This window comes from Lonchura striata, chromosome 20 (assembly GCF_046129695.1).
Source record: "Lonchura striata isolate bLonStr1 chromosome 20, bLonStr1.mat, whole genome shotgun sequence".
Lineage (NCBI taxonomy): Eukaryota > Metazoa > Chordata > Aves > Passeriformes > Estrildidae > Lonchura > Lonchura striata.
In genome coordinates this window covers 4906282-4926633 of record NC_134622.1, presented here as the reverse complement: position 1 = coordinate 4926633, position 20352 = coordinate 4906282, and the positions used below count along the sequence as shown (strand labels likewise).

The window sequence follows — 20352 nt, the reverse complement described above, 5'->3', positions numbered from 1 at the left end:
AGCTATTGTTTCCTCAGCAGCCTGGAGCCAGCTGCTGTCTGCAGCCATCACTCTTTGGGACTGTAATGAGACAACTTCCTAGTCACAGATTTGCCTGAATTGTGTGATTGGTATTAAGATGTCACAGCACAAAGAAAATGAGCACAAACAGCACTCAGAGATGTTGGACACCCAATAACCCTTCAGCAGCCAGAGACAGGCTGTGTTGACCTGATGCAAGTGAACAGAAAACTCCAGGCTCAGTTTCTCCCATTCATAAGCTGCGAACTCCCAAGTCAGGTTCAGCAGATGCCTTAATGCCTAAACCTGATACTCAGTGGAGAAGCAGAACTTGTTTCAAATCCCCAGAAGTGACAGTTAAAGTAGAAAATGTTTGGAAGGAAAATGTAAAACATGCCTTATTGTGATAAAAAAATGAATATACTTTTCCTTCTGCTCTGGAAAGAGCCCAGTGTTTTCCTCTGAGTGGAGAGAACTGTGCACACACACTGTGCAACATGAATGTTACACCAGTAAGTCAAGGAGCAGGTAGAAAGGGGAACCAAAGGTATTGATTCAAAGCTCTCTGGGAGCATACATTATTTATGTCCAGATCTTACAGGCATAAAATGCTCAGAAGCAGTTTCCAGGGACCAGCTTTTCTTGGATACAGCAACTGATGGTGACAACAGGGACAGGGACAAGATAACACACGAAAAGGAGAAAGCACATTTTCTGAACACACCAGGGATGTCAAGAATGAGCACATCTCTAAACAGGTCATCCCTGATTCCCTTTTCTTTATTTCTTTCCCCCTCCCTGTTCAGGCCTGTTTTCAGGCATTCAGAATTATCTGTTTTCCAAGACCACCTTTCAGAGCTCGTGTATGATGTTCAGATAAAAATGGGGAAGGGAGCAGGTGATTTGTTCCTGTGTTTAAGAGTTTTAGGGCATATTAAGGAACAAACCCCAGCTCAAGGCAGCCAGTCCATCCTTGCTGCTCCATAAGGACAGAGGCATTGCTGATTACTCACCCTCCTCACAGTTGCTCCCTGTGAAGCCAGGACAGCACCTCCACTCCAGCGTGGTCACAGTTCTGTAGGACATTTTGTACGTGGGCCTGATGAGAGTCCTGTAACTAACACAAACAAGGAGTCAGCAGAATACAGTGACCTGCTCCAACAGTGCTGCTGCTAATCATAGCACATCTTCCCACCTGGATATATCCCAGAGCACCCAAACCCAGCCAAACCCAGCTACAGAAAAAGGAGTGACACAAAATATCAGCAAGGATTTATTAGAGCATGGATGTGATTTAACAGCTTTCATTTTCCTCCTTAAGCCCTCATGGCTCTTCCCCACACCTCTCCTGCTGCAGGTACCACCAGCAGCTGTGTGGAGATCTCACCACTGCAAAGCCCTGCAAGTAGCAGAGATGATGACTTGTTTCCCACACTCTCCCTTCATGTGGGCTTCTGTGACATTGAACAGAGGCTGACAATAGCCTTTCCTCACTCAGCAGTAATAGTTTCTCATGTCCCAGGTGCCTTCCCTTTCCCCACCACTCAGACCTGGGATGTACCAACACACCAACATGACAACTACATCAGGGACCTTCATGGAGCCTTTTCCCAGCTACCTGGCCCTGCCTCAGTTCTCCCCCATCTGAAATAGAGTCACACTCTTCTGGACCACAGCCAAGGTTCTGCAGGACAGGTTTGGGAGCTCTGTGAGCAGCACAGCATCCCCAGGGTCCCAGTTACAGCGCGGGCACTGCCATGCCCCTCTAAGAACTGGAGGGTGACCTGCAGACACAGCAGGGCTGTGCAAGGCACCAGTGATTCTGAAGTCAACATAAAACAGACAGCTGCATAAGTGACAGTTTCTCCTTTAAAACAGCAGCTCGTCAAAGCTGGCAACTCAGAGTTTTCCCTGTATACAGCCAAACAAGTCATTGCTGCTATTCATGAAGCTAAAAGCAAACACAGAAGTTGTACTCTGCAAGCTCCCCTCTAAATTCCTACCCTTACTTAACAGCCAAAAGAATTTGGCACACACAGGGAGAGTCTGAAGCTTTGGGATTACAGTGTTGCAGGCTGCAGTTTATGCTTGTCTCTTCAAGCCAGGCAGACACGAGCCCTGAGCACCCTGTCCCTGGGGAAGAGGCTCCTCCTGCTGAGAGCCAGAGGAGACAGAGACAGCCCCAGCTCAGCTGGGCACAGGGGGAAACGGAGCTGGAGCTTGCATGAATCTCATCCAAAACTGCTCAAAGGGAGGCAGGTGTACACCCAGGACAGCACTGCAGTGGCTGGTAGCTATTCCAAAGAGCAGTAACAAAGGCTTGCCAGGAGAGGCTGCCCATGTGTGCCTTGGAAAGAAGGGAGCAGCTCGTGGTTAGCAGAATCTTTGTGAAGCTGATTTCTCAGGAAGCTGTTTGCTGATGATTTGTGCCAGCTGCCAACCACAGAAGCTAAGTTCTCCTATAGCCACTGGAGAGGGTGGGCTGCACAAGCTCCCCCTGAGCACGGGGCTGCCTGCCCTGGGAACCGCCTCGCCCAGAGACAGAAGAGCAGCACTGTCTCCTGAGAACAGGATGTCCTCACCCCTGGAGCTGCCAAAAAGCACACCAGCCACTGCTAATGCCCACAGCTGTGATCCAGGCACTTGTCTGGTATGGGCTGCACAGAGCCAGCTCATCCCACCTATTTCTGTGCTCTTGCATCCAGTGGTGTTCAGGTGTCCACAGTCATGTGAGTTTGAGGACTTGGAGCACACTGATGTAGGCAGACCTTCAGTGCTCTTTCACAGAGGACCTAAGGCACAAAGACTGTGTCTTGCTGAGGGTCTCTCAGAATAGCTCTGGCAAAGCCCAGGAATTGAACCCAGGTCTCCCAACTCCCAATCCTGGCCTTGGACTCCAGACACATTTCCACACGTAAGCCCCAAAGCATCAGTCAGAAGTTCATGACTTTGTCACTAACACCACAGCTGGATTTGACCTTCAGATGAAAGTCTCCAGCCTTGTTACCAGTGTCCAGAGCCAGCGTGTCTCCAACCACACCGTGATTTTAAAACCATGTTTCTGCCAACACCAAGATGTTAAAACTCTTTCAAACTTCATTATGAAGTGTGGAGAGTGGCTTGAGCCAGACTGGAATTTTGGCAGCAGTTCTGTGTCGGGGAAGTAGCTCTAGTTTAATCCTCAAATGAGGGAGGACTTCTCAGGGCATGACAAGCGTGGAGCTCAGCTGTCACAGTCTACCACCCACCCTGAATTCCCTGGCAGTGTCCTGATGTGTGCAGCTCTGTTCAGCATCGTGCTCTCAGGCATCTGAAGTGGGCCCAGCCTGCAAGCCCAAGTTGTTCTGAAGTTGCTCTGTCCTTCATAGCATCATTTTTCCTCAATTTTGTGACATGGCACCAATTTTGTGACCTATGGCATCACATCATGCAGATTTATGATTGCTATTCCAGGAGGGGAGCAGAGAAAGCACCTTTAGTGAAGCATTACCACCACTTGACACTTGTAGTGTTGCAACTGAAAGAAATGAAAAAAAAATATATGGAAAAGGAGAATGAAGGAGGATACCTGTTAAAGATCAGAAGCCCCGCAATGAAAATATGTGGAAAACACAAGGGGCAGAAAAAAGGATTGGTAGCAAAATAGGGAAGCTTTTCCCTTGGATGTCCCTCAAGCCACAAACACTGGTGCAGGAATCTGCCAAAGCAGAGGGGAAGAAGTTTGGAGGAGTCACAAGCTTGCACTGCTCTGCTCCTCAGGGAGCCAAAGGATGTGCTCAGCATATAGCTCCCTTCAGCAGGAGAGCTCCAAACACTTAATGGAGGAGCAAATTACCAGGGTCTGCCACTGCAAGAGTCAGGAGTCATTTCCAGGGATTTTGCTGAGGCTTCACAACAAGATCTCAGAGAGTGGGGCAGCTCCCAGGGAAGAGCCCAGAAAGTTCAAGCAGCAGCCACTGCTGCTCCTAGACCAGAGCCAACACGTGGCTGTCCTTGGAGCTGCCTGATCCCTGTAGGATGAGCTACACGAGCTTGTCCACATGCAATTGTTATTTGGGAAATAGCATCTCCTGCTTGTGGCTCTAAGTGACTGCCAAGGAAGTGGAAATTTGGGGAAGGAGCATGAGCTGACTGATGAACTGATTTGGGAGTACAAAACTCTGAGTACTGGAGAGGTCAGGACACACCAAGGGATGGCAGCCAGCAAGTCTCACTCCTCAGCACACAAGGACGTGTCCCCCTTGTTTTCAAGGAAGTGTCACTGAACACAACAGGCAGACATGACACAAGAAAGTGGAAGAGTGTCACATTCCTGGATCAAAGCCTCAAAAATCAGGTCAAAAGAGACAGGGTGATCTCTGCCATGACCCAAGCAGGAAAGCCTGTCACACACAGGAAATACCTTCACCCTTTCTGGATTTCCCCTGCCCTTTGTCACTCACAAACAAAGCTGTTTGTGCACAAAGACCACAGAGAAGGAAGGCGTGAAACTCCTTTCCACATCACATGAGAAGGTTTTGTTACTGTGATTCACTCAGCCATTGCATTTTGTGCCCAAGGAGACCTCAGTGACCCTCAGAGGCTTCTATTGATTTTTATTCAAGCCCCAGGTTGAAAGTTTCACCATCACTTACTGATGGGTTTCAGGATCACAAGATGAATGAACTTGCCTTTTTGACTGGCAAAGAATCTGGTTTGCCTACTTCTCTCATGGCACTGAAGTCAGGTAACAACCCAGTGGATCCAACCCCATCCATGTAACTGCCATATTCTTCCAGGGACCCCATCTTCATTCCAACAAGTGCATCAATAGGCATTCAGGACAAAGCTTGTGGTAATTCCTCTAACTCTTGGTCCCAATGCCCTGATTTACAGTCATGCCAAAACCCTGCAACTCCCCACAGAATATCAGAGTGTTCTGAATTCAGATTTCAGATCCATCAAGTTTGAAATCAGATTTCAAATCCATCAAGTTAAGTAATTATATCTCAAAGCACTTGGAAAGAAGGGAGTTTAAGAGCTCAGAGAAGCTACCAAATATATATATTTGGTTCCCAACACAACCACGCCCACACAGACCACATAACCATCCTCTCAAAGCCTACCAGACACTGCTTACCCCAGGCAACTCCTCTGTGTGACACAGACAAGACAATTTCACCTCAAACCAGTGCGACAGCTGATGCAGGGACAAGAAGCACCTTTGCCATCACATTTGCACTCACAGGCATGGCAGAGACCATCACTGTGAATCAGAGCTGTGCTCCTTTTGCCTGCAGCCCCAGCTCTTCCAGCTTCTCTGCCACAAGCACAGTAGTTCCCCAGGGAACAACATAACCAGAGGAGTTCCAAATATGCTCCTGCAGACACCAGATTAAAAAAAAAATTGCCAACCTGCAGCTGCAGGAGTGTTGGAGCTCATTGTGTCATCTTCCTTTGCCAATGGGGAGGAAGAAGACTTTGTTTAGCTCTGAACACATCTGGTTCAAACAACTCAGCAAAAGACGAAACCCAGGAAACAAACTTATCTACCTGCCATGCCCTGCTGTCCACAGCAATTCTTGACAGTTTCTCAGTCCCAAGAAAAAAGGCCAAGGACACAGAGACAGATGTTTCTATGCCACCACAAACTAATCATCAGCTCCTGCCTTTATTAACAATCAGATGTCAGTGCTGTTGCAGAGAAGCACTGCAGCAGGGAGGAGGAGTGCTGAGAGAATGTCTGAGCAAGATCAAAAGGCCTCAGTCAGCAGCCTGAGCACAACCCCTGGAACAGGTGACCCTCCACCTGTGCCCAGCCAGCACCACACAGCCATTGTTCAAAGCTGAGAATGCCCCTTTGTGCTACAGCTCTGATCCTACACACCCAGAGCCTCTGTCTGTCCTGTTGTAGGAGCACTGTTCATCCTGCTTTTATATCCCATGTGTGCTTCAGAGAGCAGATGCCTTTTTCCAAGCACATTTCTCTCCAAGATGTGGAGTTGTAAGGGAATTAAACACATAAAAGAGTTTATGTGTAACAGGATTTCAAATAGCAATCCTAATGCACTGGAATAAGCTCTGGGATTTATTATTTAATTGACTGGAAAGCAAGAAAGAGAGAAGGATTTCCCTGTGGCATTACTGGTTCTGAAACTGAGGGGAAACATCATCTACAGGCCAATCTCCTGGGTGACAGATCCCCAACTTCTCCTACTGACCCTGTAGCAACAGAGTTTTCAAAAGCACAGAAGACCAAATTGGATGAGCCTGCAGAATTCCTTCTTTGTTATTCTACAAACTAGCTTGTAAAATCCCTCCGGGAGCGGTAATGTGTTCAATTTAAATGAAAAGAAGAAGGAAAAAAAAAAGAAAATAAGAGAAAACCCAGCATTCAAAAACACCAAACAAGAATGATCCATGCAAGATGTGTAGCCTGCTTACATGAAATGCAGAGTATTTGTGATAAGCCAAACCAGCTACAATACTGAAATAAAAAATCAGGCAGTGACAGGCAGCTGGAAAGGGCATCACAGCCCAGATTTGCTGTGTTGTAAGGACACTCTTCCTGCCATCTCTCCCATCTCTGAGTGAAGTTTAAAGCCAACAGATGAATAACTTAATGTTGGAGTTTCAGTGACTCTAAACAAAGTAAGAGATCAGGTAAACCCATCCCTGTACAAGCCAGATGTGGGTTTCCTGGAAAATCTTCAGTCTCTGAAGGCAGAAAATGCTGCAGAGACAGGAGACTTAAAAGCTAAAGTGAGACAGCTCTGTGACCATAGAGTACAGCAAAACATAGTAAAAACTCACACAGCCTTGCTGGGAACATTCATGGTCAAGACTGGGACAAGTAGGAGAGGAGCTGGAATATTCCACCACAAATGAAGAACATTTCCAGAGATGAGATGGGGATTTTCCAGAGATGAGATGGGGATTTTCAAGGCAACAACAGTTTGAAGCAGAAAGTGTTTGTCTTGTGAAGGCTATAATAGCACATGATCAACAAGGCCACTCATCCCATCCATTTACCTCCCAAGACACTACTTTACTGGCCACAACAATCATACACAAATATTCTAATCAAAAGTAGGCTGATTTTGGCCAACTAGAGTATAGCAAGAAGCTGCCCTATTGTGTCATAAAACACAGTAAGACCAAAGCAGCACTGTTTTCATCTTACAGGTGAGGTAGCAATGCTGGCCTGAAGGCACAGGAGATCACAGAAGCTCCAGTAACTGAATGTAGGTCTCAAATCCTTGCCTGGCCTTCAAAATCACCTTTCTGAGTGAGCCTTGAGGAGAGCAGTGTCCCAAGTGGGGCAGGACTGGGCATCACCCTGCAGCTGCTGCAGCAAAAGGTTTGCTGAGGAAAAGGGTGACAATTTGGATGCCTGGGTTTACCAGAGGACAACCATCCAGAGATTAGATTCCCATTGAAACCCCGAGGTAGGGACTGTGTCCCTTTCTTCAGCCAGACAAATGGCCCATGGGATTGAAGCAGCCCAGGAGCTTCAGCCGGGCTGCTGCAGAGCTGCCCGTGTGCCCCGAGCCTGACACGGCAAGTCACAGCCTGTGGCCTTCCCTGCACACATGGAGAGAGCTCAAGAACAGATCTGCTGAGGGAAATCCTCCAGCCAAAACTGCTCCAGAGCAACTCAGCACCCAAGCTAAATAAAGAGCCTGGGGCAGAGGGCAAGAACTGAGCAGCTCATCCCAGCCCAGCCAAGATGATGACACTCCTGCCAAAGCAGCTCTGCTGCAGCTTCCCAGGAGCAAGCGGATGGACAGCAAGGACATCCCACAGCCAGGGCTGCAGGCTGGGATCTCACAGATCCTCCTCTGGCAAAGGCTTGACCCTGAGCTGCAGTTTGTGCAGTAAGGGAAAGAAACCCAACTCGAATGAATGGGAGACAGGAAAGGGATTAAATCCTGTCTGGCCCCAGCGATGTCTGCTCTCAGAGAGTCTCTGCAGCAGAGAGCCCCTCTCAGCTGTCACCACGAGTCTGAAAGATGCCTTTTTCCTTGGCTGACATCCCTTTTGCTAGTGAGCAGCCTGATAAGGGGTGCTGGCAGAATGAAGGCTCTCCCAGATATGGCTGACTCCTGTAAACAAGGAGATGAAAACAGTTTGTTTCAAATCACAGCTGGGAGGAACACTACAAAGCCAAAATGATGCCAATGGCTTGGTGACACGTTGCATTGCTTACAGTCACACAGAACATTCTGTGCCCTTCAATTCATGCTCAGGCACCATAAATCTCCCTGGAGAAGAATAGGGGAAGGCCAAAAGACACTTTAAATTTACTTTTGTAGCAAAAGAAAAGGAGATATATTTATATTACCTGAACAACTGCAGGGATATAGAGAGCAAGAACATTTTTAGCCACTACCAGACATAGAACGAGCCCGACCTTGCCTAAAGCTAGGCTTCCAGAAATCCCAAAAAGAGAGACTGGTACAGACATGGTAAGGAGGAAACAGAAACAAGTAGGGCAGCCAGGCTGAGTTTTGTTCTCTGTTCATCTTCTGCAGGATCTTCAGAGACCTGTCAAAGGAAGTTGTACAGCTCAGTGGCTGATAAATTCTTACAAGCCCCTTTGAAGCCAGTTTCTTAACAGGAAAGGCACTACACTGCCTTGTGACTTTGGGAACTGTTTTTCTTATTTTTGTCCTTTATACATGAGGAGTCTTCATCTCAAAACAGGAGGTGGGGTTTACCTGAAGTAGGAGAGAGATTGGTTTCCTAAAAAGACAATACTCATTTCGGCGAGAGAGGAGGAAAAGGTATTAAAAAAAAAATAAATAAAGTAGTTTTAGTATTTCAGCTTGACTTCAAGAACAAAGAAAGCCACCTCAATCATCCCTATGGGTTTGTGCTAGGCTGCTGTGTGCACAGAAAACAACACCTCAATCACACAACCTGGCTCAGGGTACCAAACTTTGTCCACAGCAATACACGTCACAAGAGTCATCATTTTCAGCAGCTGTTTTTCATTCTCTTATCAAAATCAGGTGCATTGCTGAAAACAAACAGCCACTTATAAAAGATGTCTTGGCTGGGGATAACTTATCCAACAGCCCATTCAACTCTCAGGATCTCAGATCCCACCTTTGTTGTTACTCTTCCTTGGAGCTCTCCCTTTCGGACACTGGCAGTAAGGGAAATTATCAAGGACCTGTTTTACCTCTGATGATAAGTGGATGAGTTCCAAAATTTTGTCAGCAGCTTTCTGAGAGGTCCTTGGGAAAGAGGTGCAGGGTCTTTCTCTAGTTTATGCAAGAATGTCATACAGTATGTGCCTAGAGGCATACAGGCATTCCCCTGGAAGGGTTCCATCCTCTTGTCCTGCATTTCCTCCCAGCCCAAAGGGAACAGAGCATTGATGTCCTCCCATCTCTTCAGGAAGGCTTCTCCATAGCAATCATCTTCAAAAAATGCAGCTCCTGTTAGCTGAGCTTTCACCAGCTGAGATCTTGAATATTTAATAACCCCAGCTTCTTTCCATGATATTTTCACACAGAAAGAAAAATTGAGATGTCTTCTGCTGTTCTGCATTGTCTCCAAACAATTGGACTCATCAGGCAAACAAGCCAAACTACATTTGAAACTGAAAATGTTCCATGAACAATGTCACAACAGCACACACTACTCCTAAAGTCTCTGGTTTAATGTAAGAATCAACGGCATCAATCAACTGCACGGGCACACAAAAAGAATTTTTACTAATAACATAATCAAATGTTTGGTTTTTATGAAATTCCAGTTGTGTTAAAAAGAAAAAAAATAAGTAAGATTTTTGGCAAGTTTAGGAGACAAGGTGAAAGCTCACAAGTTTCTAATGACAATTATGTGCCTAAAAAGCCTGGGAAATTAAAAAGCTTCAACAGAAGTTTGGCCATGACAGTGTAAAATATGAAGTGTTTCAACCACAGCTTTGCATAAAGACAAAAGAGACACCAAAGCAGATATATTACAAGTGAAAAAACTGAGACTGACCACTGGCCAAGTGGAAACTGGAGAACCAACAATGGGAACAGCCCCATGCAAGATGTGAGTTCTAGATGAAGTGTCACAAGAACAGGGATGTGGGGCTCAGCCTGCCATCACCTTCTGGCCAGGTTATCAACTACAGGAGGACCTCAACCAGTGCCCTGTGGATGAATTGGTAACAATAACAATAAAATGACTGAGCTCTGTGAGCTAAGTTATGGCTTGTCTACTTGGGAAATTGTTTTAGAAGCTAGGTGCAAATTTAGAGCACAATGGCTTTTTTGCCCCAATTCCCAAATGGGTGGATAACACTATTCTGCTCTGAGAATGCCTTTCAGAGAAGGCAAAGCACAACAATTCAGACATTTTACTGAAAGGTGGTAGCTGGGGACAGCTATTTCACACTTGTTTTTTTTTTCCTTCTTACATGTAGGTTCCAAGACTATAAATGATCAAAAGGCAAAGCAGGCTCAGGGCAAGTTTTTAACATGTAGCTGTTTTTAAGCTTTGTTCCTTGTCTGAGGAGAGGACGTTCTGTTTTGACGTGTCTTTAAAGGCTACTGAAATCCAAGAAGTCTAAAGAAATTCCACCCTGAAAGACAGAGGACACACTTTGTCCCCCATTGCCTCTAAGGGATTTGATCACAGCTTTCCATTTGATCACAGCTTTCCAGTGTATGTGATCAATATTAGCACTACAGCCCTGAGGGTGGAGACTTGATACCAACAAGTCCCACAGAACCACTGACCCAGCATCCCTGTTCACCTGTCCACTCACACTGAACATTTTTCTGCTTCCAGACCTGACCAGCAGCAGCCTCCTGTGTGGAGAAGCACAAACTGGCACTACAGCTGGAGCTAAACTGTTTCACATAAACTTGTCCTAATACTGATGTTTTTGAATTGAGCTATCTGTCCCCAGGCTGAATTTTCTCCTCTTTTGTAAATGTAACTGATGTTGTCACATAACTCCTACAATAGAAGTTGCTTAATGAAAGAAAAGAACTCTGTGTTTCAAGCATCTTGTGTAAGATTATATCACCCAAATAAATAGGCATTAGGTAGGTGGAGAATGTATACGAGTCAGGGGGTTCATGTAAACATTCCTGCATAAAAGACGTAATATTTTACAGCTCGGTGTGCTTGATTTGTGGGAACCTCCACACTGCATAGAATAAACCATGTCTCCTTTCTGAATTAGACCCTGACTATGTTTAGAGAGCTCCTAAAACTGGAAACAATGCTACACTTACCTTCACCTGTGATTTCCCTGCAGTTATCACCAGTGGTGTTCTCCAGTCTCAGCACCCCAAAGCAGGACATCCCACCTGAGCCTCTGCCCTCAGCCCTCTCTGCAGCACTCACCAGCCAACCAAGCAAAGGGGGAGGGCAGGAGGATGGGGCAGCATGAGACACGAAGATTTTTACCTCACTAAGTTGGCACAAGGTCCTGGCCAGCGGCAGCTCTGATAAACTCTCTGGATCACCGTTTCTGACCCGTTCTGCACCTGGCAGGAGACCGTCCTTGTGACTGTGTAGTGACACCAGTGCCTGCAGAGAGAGAGGACACACGTTAGTGAGCCCCAGTGAGACAGCCAGGGAACCAACACACAGACTGCAGGAAAAACAGACCAAGGATCTGGGGTGGGGAGGTTTCTTCTGCCAGCCACAGCCAGGCTAACTTGCAGTCTTCACGTCTCACCCCACCCTCTCCTTCCAATAGCTGCAGAAAGGTTCCCAGCTCCTGCCAACCTGAGCCACAGATCCAGTAATGCCTCTTGCTTGGTTGTCAGAGGCCAGAATTTTACAGTGCATAATTTAGTTCTGTGACTTATCAGAAACAATAGGACTTGGGGAAAAAAAAGACATATTCCAAATCTCCTGATAGTCAGCTCCCATTGTACTGGTCTTAATTCCATCTTGCTTGTTATGGTATCATTCCCCAGCTTCCCACCATTCTGAAAAGAGCAGAGTAGGAAAATTCTTTTTTTTGGTGTGGTGGAGTTCTCTGTCAGCAGAGCTTTAGCAAGCTGGGTGCTGAACAAATCCTGTTGTTGTCCTGCTGAGGTTTCTGCCTAAAAATGGGCAAGAGAAAATGCAGGGGAGGGAGGGATGAGTGTCTCACACTGTCTCAAGAGAGAGACAGACCCCTCACTGCCAGGTGTGTGAGACAAAAGGAATTGCAGAGTCAGCACAGGGAATTCAGACCTAAAGACTCTTCAGGGACCTTCTCTAAAAAAAAAAAAAGTTTTAGGTTCTAGTGACATATTTGAGGTGGTACAAAAAATTTCCCCCTTGCAAGCATTGCTCATCTTTGCCAAACACTGGTTCATGTTTTTGAGAATGTTTTGGTGTGGAATGTTTTGTAATGCTTTTGTACATAAGTGTAGTTAGCAGGCTTGATAGTCACTTTCCTACTGACTGGGGATCAGAACTGGGGTCACTGTGGGACATGGAGACACCAACTTGTGCTCCAAAACACACCCAGTGCTTGTGTAAGCATTCCCTGCTGTACCAGAGCCAGAGTCCTGGCTCCCCATCGATCTTAAGGCAGGAGCCCTCAATAGAGCTGATCCCTTCAAGCACCACAGGGACTCCCCAACCTTACACACCAAAAATCAAAGTGGAAATGCACCTGCACATTCCCTTTTCCCTCCCTAAACCATCTCCTCTATGTCAGTTCGATTTCCCCCGAATACACCATTTACAGCATTTGCTGCTTTTTCCCCCTTTTTGCATTCCCTCCCATCTCCACAGGAATCCCTGCTCTCTGCACAGCTCCAGTTCCATGAATAGGAGGCACACATGCCAGGACCACATGGGGCCAGCGGGCTGCTCGCTGACCCTTGGGCTACAGCCGGCCAGGAAGGCTGGGACACCCAGGGAGGGGTGGCTCTGTGCCCAGTGCCACGAGCCCAGCAGCAGGACAAGGCTCAGCCCTGCAGCTTTCCCTGAGACACTGCCCCTGCTCACCATAAACCCCCCTGGGATTCCTCAGCAGGGAGTGTGGACTGTGGGCACACCTGAGGTGACCCCAGGTGGGCAGAGAGGTCTTTCAGAACCACTTATCTCAGATTTGTCAGGGATCTGTGGTGTGTAAATAAAGATCAGGCACTGGAGTACTCAAATGTCTCCACTGACATCTGCAGCATCAAAACAAGGGGGGAAAGATAAAGTTAATGAAGGTTCGGATCACATGATGACATCAGATCCTTTAACAGGATCAGCAGAGCTTCCATACAAAGTTTAGGGAGCGGGACCAGGAGAAACAACAGGAGCTAAAGGCTGAAAATGTGAAGTAAAGTTTTCTTTCACATTTCACTTGCACACCTGGTGCAATCAGCCATTTGGTCTCTCCAAGCCTTAGTCATTGGGTTTGTCCAGACAGGGGTTATATTTCCTCATGCCATAGGAACAGCCAGTTGAGCACAGAAGGAAAAGCAGCCAGGAGAAAGAGTGAGAATGAGAGGGGTTGGGAAAATCACAGCCCTGCATTCACAGAATTCACAGAATCACTGGGTTGGGAGAGACCTTCAAGATCATGGAGTCCAACCCAGCCCCAACATCTCAACCAAACCCTGGCACCCAGTGCCACATCCAGGCTTTGTTAAACACACCCAGGGATGGGGACTCCACCACCTCCCCGGGCAGCCATTCCAGAACTTTATCACTCTTTCTGTGAAAAACTTTTCCCTGATATCCAACCTATATTTCCCTTGGTGCAGCTTGAGGCTGTCTCCTCTGGTTCTGTCAGTGCTGCCTGATGAAAGAGCCCAACCCCACCTGAGCACAGCCACCTTTCAGGAGCTGTAGAGTGATAAGGTCACCTCTGAGTCTCCTTTTCTCCAGGCTGAGCACCCCCAGCTCCCTCAGTGGTTCCTCATCAATCACTACAGGATGTGAGAAGCTCCCCAAGGCTCTCCATGCATTGCCTGAAGCCATCACCTGGGTTTGCCAGGCTGAACACGACTGGCAGCTCATGGCAGGGTAACAGATCCTTCACTCAAATCCAGGGACAACCTTTCACCTTCCTGTGCAGGAGCACAGAGAGAGCAGTGACAGTGATAAAGTACCACACTTATCACCTCATCTCTAAAGCAGAAGCACCAGTGTGAGCATAAAAAAAAGGGGCAGACCTCAAAGATACTCAGCTAATTAAATGTGGACACAGATTTCTCCAACTTCTCTCTTTACCAACAGAAGAGAGGGTTTGGTTACAAAGGTACTCACACCCAGGAGTGAAAGGTACATCACACTCTTGGCTTCCCATAAATAGCATAATTTTCCTACATATACAAATACAACTTTTAGGGGTTTTTACTGTGACACACAGGCAGGTGAGACAAAAACAGGAACACAGGATGCATTAGGACATCCAGCTTGGGACTCACTGCAGATAAAATAGCACAATGATTACAACAGAAAGAAGACAGACAGACAAAACCATCCCAAGCCTTCTCTTTGCAAGCCAAAAGTCAGCAAGAACAGCCTCCAGAATGCAAGCAGGCTTCAGACAACGTGATGAAAGGCCCCATCATGGCTTACAGAGATTATAAATGACCCTTTATATTATACACAGATGCTAGGAAGGAAGGTTTAGGACTTTTACTGGCATGCATCCAGGATGGCAGAGAATATATTGCTGCTTATTCAAAAAGAATATTCCAACCAAGCAAACAAAATGATCCAAACAGCAGCTCCTTTAGGGTCTCATGCATGCTCATCACCAGCATATTTACTGTGATGTTCTGCAGCATCCCAAGGAACTGGTACTTGCTCAGAGAGAGGGGTTTCACTTGATCCATTTTCTCCAGCTGTTTCCAAAGAAACATCGCCTCCTCTCACACCCTATTTAATTTTTGGAAGACTTTCACAGACAACAGAGGATCTGCAGATCCTGGCCTGCAAGCTGCTGATTTAGACAGTTTCCTTCTGGGGCTACAGACCCAGATTTCATGTCTTGATCCCCACTGACAATGTGTTTTTCCAGAGGGAATAGGGGTGTTGATGCCAGCAAGTATCTAATCACATTCATGGTGTAGGTTCAGGATGTTACTGTGGACCCTTCAAGCTGAATGGAACAACAAAATCAATGGTTTGCTTCCATTTGGAGACAGTCTGCAGACTCCTGCTTGGAGCTTGAACAGACCCCTCCCTCAGCAGATGCTGAGAGGTGCCTGCTCTCTGCTGACTCAGCAAAAGCAGTGATGGCTTCAGGCACCTGGACACTGGAGGACACAAGAAATCCTCACCTTCCAGAGCACATGGGGAGCAGCCTGAGAAGATCTCAAAGGGCGTCCAGGCTTACTCAGAAAGATGGAGGTGCAGTTTGCTTCCATAGGCAGACACCAGACAAAGACATACCTGCACCCCACTGACTTTCTGAACCTCCTGCACCCCTCAGCAGAAGCTGATTTGGACTCACAGTTCACCCCTGGAGATTCTGGATGGTTTTACAGCCTGGCATCCAACAGTGAGAGAGAAAAGGGACTGCAGAGGGTGGAGAAGTGTAAGGTAACATACAACCCAGCTAAAATAGGTTCCAGAAGAGCCACACACTCACATATCAAAGCTTAATTCTTGGATAACATAGTTAGAGCAATCATTTAATGGATGAGAAGACACTGACAGGAAACTTCATCTTCCCTCCCTTCTCACCAATGGGATTTGCACAGTGCTCCCTAAGCCCACAGGGTGCAGAATGGACCTCTTCATCCATCCATCCATCCATCCATCCATCATCCATCCATCATCCATCCATCATCCATCCATCCCCTGTGAATGCTTAGGAGCATTCACACCACAACACACAGAGCCATCCCCAAAAGCAATGTTTGCTTCTTTCCTACTCCAAACTGCTCGCTTTTTCCAAGCTTCTCTGCATCCTGGGGGTCCCTGGAGGACATTCCAGGTGGTTCACGAGAGAAAAGCCACCTGGCTTTTCTCAGTTAGCTGGCTCCATTTCACTGAGAAGGGGTCACAAAGCGAGCAGTGCCAGAACCACTGGGCTGAACTGATCAGGACCCAGCGAGGGCGGGTGAATTGGATTGTGCAGCTCAGGAATGAAAGTGGCTGCATTCCTGCCTAATCACCTGTTCCAGAGAGGTGACAGTTCAGCACCACGCACAAACCCAGGGCTGCCTGCCCTGCTAGGGACAGACCTACACAGGCACCACCTCCCCCACAGGAGCTGTGGGCTGATGCCCTCACTGGACTGAAGGACACGGCCCCAGCTCCTGAAATCCGTGGTCTCCGAGCACATCATGGTCCCACCACCTCAGAACTGCTTCCAGCAGAAACAATCCTCCCAGCTGGGCTCTGCACAAAGCCATTTGTAGAGCTGAGTAAAATGGAGATTTGGTTTGGGTTTGGTAGAGAGTTAACTGGACAAGCCAGAAGGAAGAGAATTCTTTCTGGGAGTGGGAGAACACTTAATATGCAGGATAGTTTCAGCAGCACCTCTTCCATGTGTTTGGGCACAAACTGACCCTTCCCATTCTCAATAAATATCACAGAAGTCTCTCAGGAAGGTTGGCATTTCTGATGCTTGTGATTTGCCCTAAAGCTTTGTCCTGTGTAAACAACTGCACTGAATTATCTTTTTGTTTCCTTAAGGATAACACACTGTGTGTTATACTTAGCAGAGATCAACATTTAGGGCACAGAAAACAGTAGGACTGTTTTGATAGCTAGGTAGATTTCCCCAGGTTTCCTCATAACGTTTTTCACTGGAGCTATCAATTTCCCTGCAATCCTAGTGAGGAATTTCAATAAAATCAGAAGGTCACTGACTTTCACTGGGAAAAAGTTGCTGTTCTGACTCAATGAAAGCAAACTGTGCCCTTTTCTCTGTGTCAATAGTACAGCATCCCATTTCTCTGCCAGAACAGCAATCCATACACTGTGTACTGGAGCCCAGTATTAGGAGGGGTTAGTTATTTATATATTCCCTTGAGGCCAGGAGCAGAAGATGCCCTCTACATGCCAAGAAATCCAGATTCAAAGGCTGCCAGGTTCTCTAGGGCATCTCTTCCTGAACCATCCACTTCTGTGAAACTACATTATTCCTTTCTTATTCACAAATACACACCTCTCTGAATGTGCTTTTCCTCTCATCAGGATCAAGTTTACCAGCTAATTCAGTTGGCTGTGACCAGGTTACTCTTTACTGCTGTGACCTGGCTAAAGAGGAAACTATCCCATCACACGTTACTGGAAATCTCAGATAAAAGCCAAGTTGAGCTTAAGTTTCCCCTGTTCTTGGCTGTATTCATACTCTCCCCAGGTAACTAGGTTTTAGGATCGAGGCTGTCATCCAGCTCGTTGTCCAGCTAGAAAATTCAATTGTAAGCAGCAGTCTCCACAATATTGGAATGTTCAGCCTTGATGGATTGATTCAGGTTTGCCTGTAGATGGATGGACCTTTGCTAAGGAATCCACGAAGGACCACCTGGCAGGGGCGAGGGGCTGGCTGTACACAAGCTTATCATGGCAGGGGTCAGTTCAAAGCAGATTCTGCTCCTCCATTACAAAGTTTTAAGAGGCCTGCAAGTCAGAAGCCACAACAAGCCACAGTATTCTTGTTGTCAATATTGATGGTTTACACATGCCTTACGCCCACAGAGCACTTCATACTCACTAATAGAGGTTACCCTGACTCCTGCAAAAAAGGGAGAAAAATCTCTGTAACAGCCCATTCATTTTGGAAAAGGAATAAAACTGGAAGGCTGCTGGTGTTTCTGAAGCCAGACAGCAGCAGCCATTTGAAGCAGCAGAGAGTCAGAGGCACGAACAAGAATAAGACAAGTTCCAGGTCTCCCACTCCACTCTGTTGGTCAAAGATTGGAAGGAACTCCAGTCTCTGCACACACCACCACTCCACCCCCACAATAAGAGTCTGAACAAAGTGGTCATTAAAAAGTCCTGGCTAGCAGAGTAAGATGGGACAATTTATCTAGGAAACTCCCAATAGCATAACCCTTCCCCAGGGGGGCAATATGTTCTGTGCTTAGTGCACTTCAAATATTCACAGCCTCAGGTTTTCCCACACAAAGTGTATTATCAGAGCCTGCTGGAGGGAGTTTAGTCCTAGAGGAATTTTTACCTGAGGAGGAAAACACAGTTCAGTCTGCACAACAGCTTCAGTATTCAGCAAGTTCTGCAGCCAAGCACATTTAACTATGCTTTCCTTGCTTTGTTTTATGCAGAGATGACCCTCCAAAAAGCACTGCCTTGAGGGCTGAGCTTTCTTCAATCCATAGGAAACTGCAGAAGATTTTACCTTATCCTCCTGCAGCCACTGAAGTTACAGGGGCTAAGGGAAAACCTCTCCCTATTGGAATTATTAAACACCTAGAAGCAGCATAGCTGAATACCAATGGAACATGTGTGCAACTCTTCTTCAGAGACAAGGAGGGGATCCAGCTCCCCAGAGCCACATTCAGCTCCTTCAGCCATGAGAACATTCCTCTTCTCTTCTAACTTTCATTGACTGGGCACCTGCCAGCTGCTGCAGCTACTGCAGGAGTGGTTGTGAAGAAAAGACACTCACCTGTTACACACCCTTGATCCACTTGCAGAGCATCAGCACTGATATTAATGAAGGATAGAACAGAGGGAGATGAAGATTTAAGTGGTGATCAGGCAGGTAGTATCAGAAACAAACTGCTCACATTCAAAACATGTCCCTCTGAGCCGACATACCTGTTTGTGTGTGTGTCAGGGCAGAGGGCAGAAGGAATATTCCTCCAGCATAAAGTCCCTCTGATCCATACCCAGTACCCATCTCCTCTCAGTTTGCCAGTGACACGTTCCAGCTGAATCAAACCATAAATATGGTTGACCTGAACCATAATTACCTTCAGCAGTGAAATGAAAGAAGTTAGTCCATGATTGAGTGCTCAGAAAGAAAAGGGGGCTTCACCCCTTTGAAGTTCTTTGCTTTTACAGACATTCTTTTACACACTGCAATGTTTTGCTGCTCCCTCCCATGAGCTTATCACAATCAGTGAGAAGACAGTAGTTTCCAGTGTTCGCAGAGGGAGGAAAGAGGAAATGTATAAAAATATCCATGGAATCTGTCTTTGTTAAATTAGACTGACTTGATGGAATTTGGCATTTGATATCTATGCAGCGTGGAAATCATGCACAATTACAACCAAGTATGTCATTTTTGCAACATTAAAAGCTGCTTGAATCAGAGCCTTTCAAAAGAAGAACCTGAGTCTAAACATTTTTGCACAGCTGGATAACGTGGTTGTAGATAGGTCTAACACCTCCATACTGTGAATACATCCATAGAACTGATTTGTTCATTCCTAAAAAGCCTGACCTTGAAGAGAGGGATGGGATCACAGGAAAAAAAATCCTTAAGACCTTGATTGAAAGTAGAGAGCTGGGATTTGGCACACCAACTATTTGTCTGAAATAGATCCCTGTGGTCAAAGTCTACATTTGGTACTTTCCTGTGTCCTCCTCTGAGTGTCTGATCTAGAACTGGTTACACTGATGACAGTGACCCTGATCCTCATTAACAGCACCAGACTAACTTTGATAAAAGTCAGTACATCTGAGTTTAGAAAAATTCAGAATTAAACTCTAAATTTGACTTAGCAAGGAGTAGAGTGTGAATTTTAAGCAGAAGAACAGGGCACTGACACACACCTGCTTTTCCTCAAAACCTTTGCAGCAAATAAAACATTAAGAAAAGCAGTATAAGGAGTCACTGACCCTGTCAGAGCATCCTGTGCTTTACTACTGCTCCTGTTGTGGTTACAGCTGCTCCTCCACCATCCACAAAGGCAGTGCCCATGGCTGTCTTTAATTCCCCTTGTAACAAAACACTTTGCACAATTCAGCCCTCCAAAAGGGACAAATCAGGCTCCTGCTGGTTTCAGCATCTCCTTAAATCCCACCCTTTGCCCTACAGAGCCTGTATCTGCATCACCAGCCAATCTGCAGGGATTGGACAGGGCCTGCTCCCAAATTTGTTTTGTTTTTTTTTTTGCTTATAGAGCTCTGTACAGACAACAGAGCATCTTTGTGCCTCCCATTCAGCCCTCTGGTGCCAAACTCCCAGCACTTACCAGCAGTGAATGCCACATGCATGACAGGAACACAGGCACTTGGCCTAAATGAAACAGTGTTTTTCATTAACATTATACTGGCACCAAAAACCACAAACTACAGCAAGAACAAAAGGCAATGTCAAAAGGACAGTGTTGAGTGTATAAAAAAAAACTAAGATGGCACGATCAAGCTTCCTACTACTGCATGATGTCAATCTGCTCATGTAACATGCATGTTTTGGGTTTTTCCTGGAGCTGAACAGTTGGGATATTGCTGCCACTGGAGACAGGTACATCCTTTTGATAGCTAGAA

General features: G+C 46.4%; 1 protein-coding gene across 1 annotated transcript in view; it reads right to left on the bottom strand.

The window, feature by feature from the left end:
- Positions 1-20352, bottom strand: part of LOC110481950 (collagen alpha-1(XXVI) chain-like) — a 44692-nt gene that overhangs the window by 9724 nt on the left and 14616 nt on the right. The window contains exons 2-3 of the mRNA XM_021550827.2: positions 11401-11523; positions 1014-1117 (exon numbers count right to left, since the gene is read on the bottom strand). Coding sequence (XP_021406502.2) covers positions 1014-1117; positions 11401-11523 — 227 coding nt within the window. The remainder of the gene's footprint in view (positions 1-1013; positions 1118-11400; positions 11524-20352) is intronic.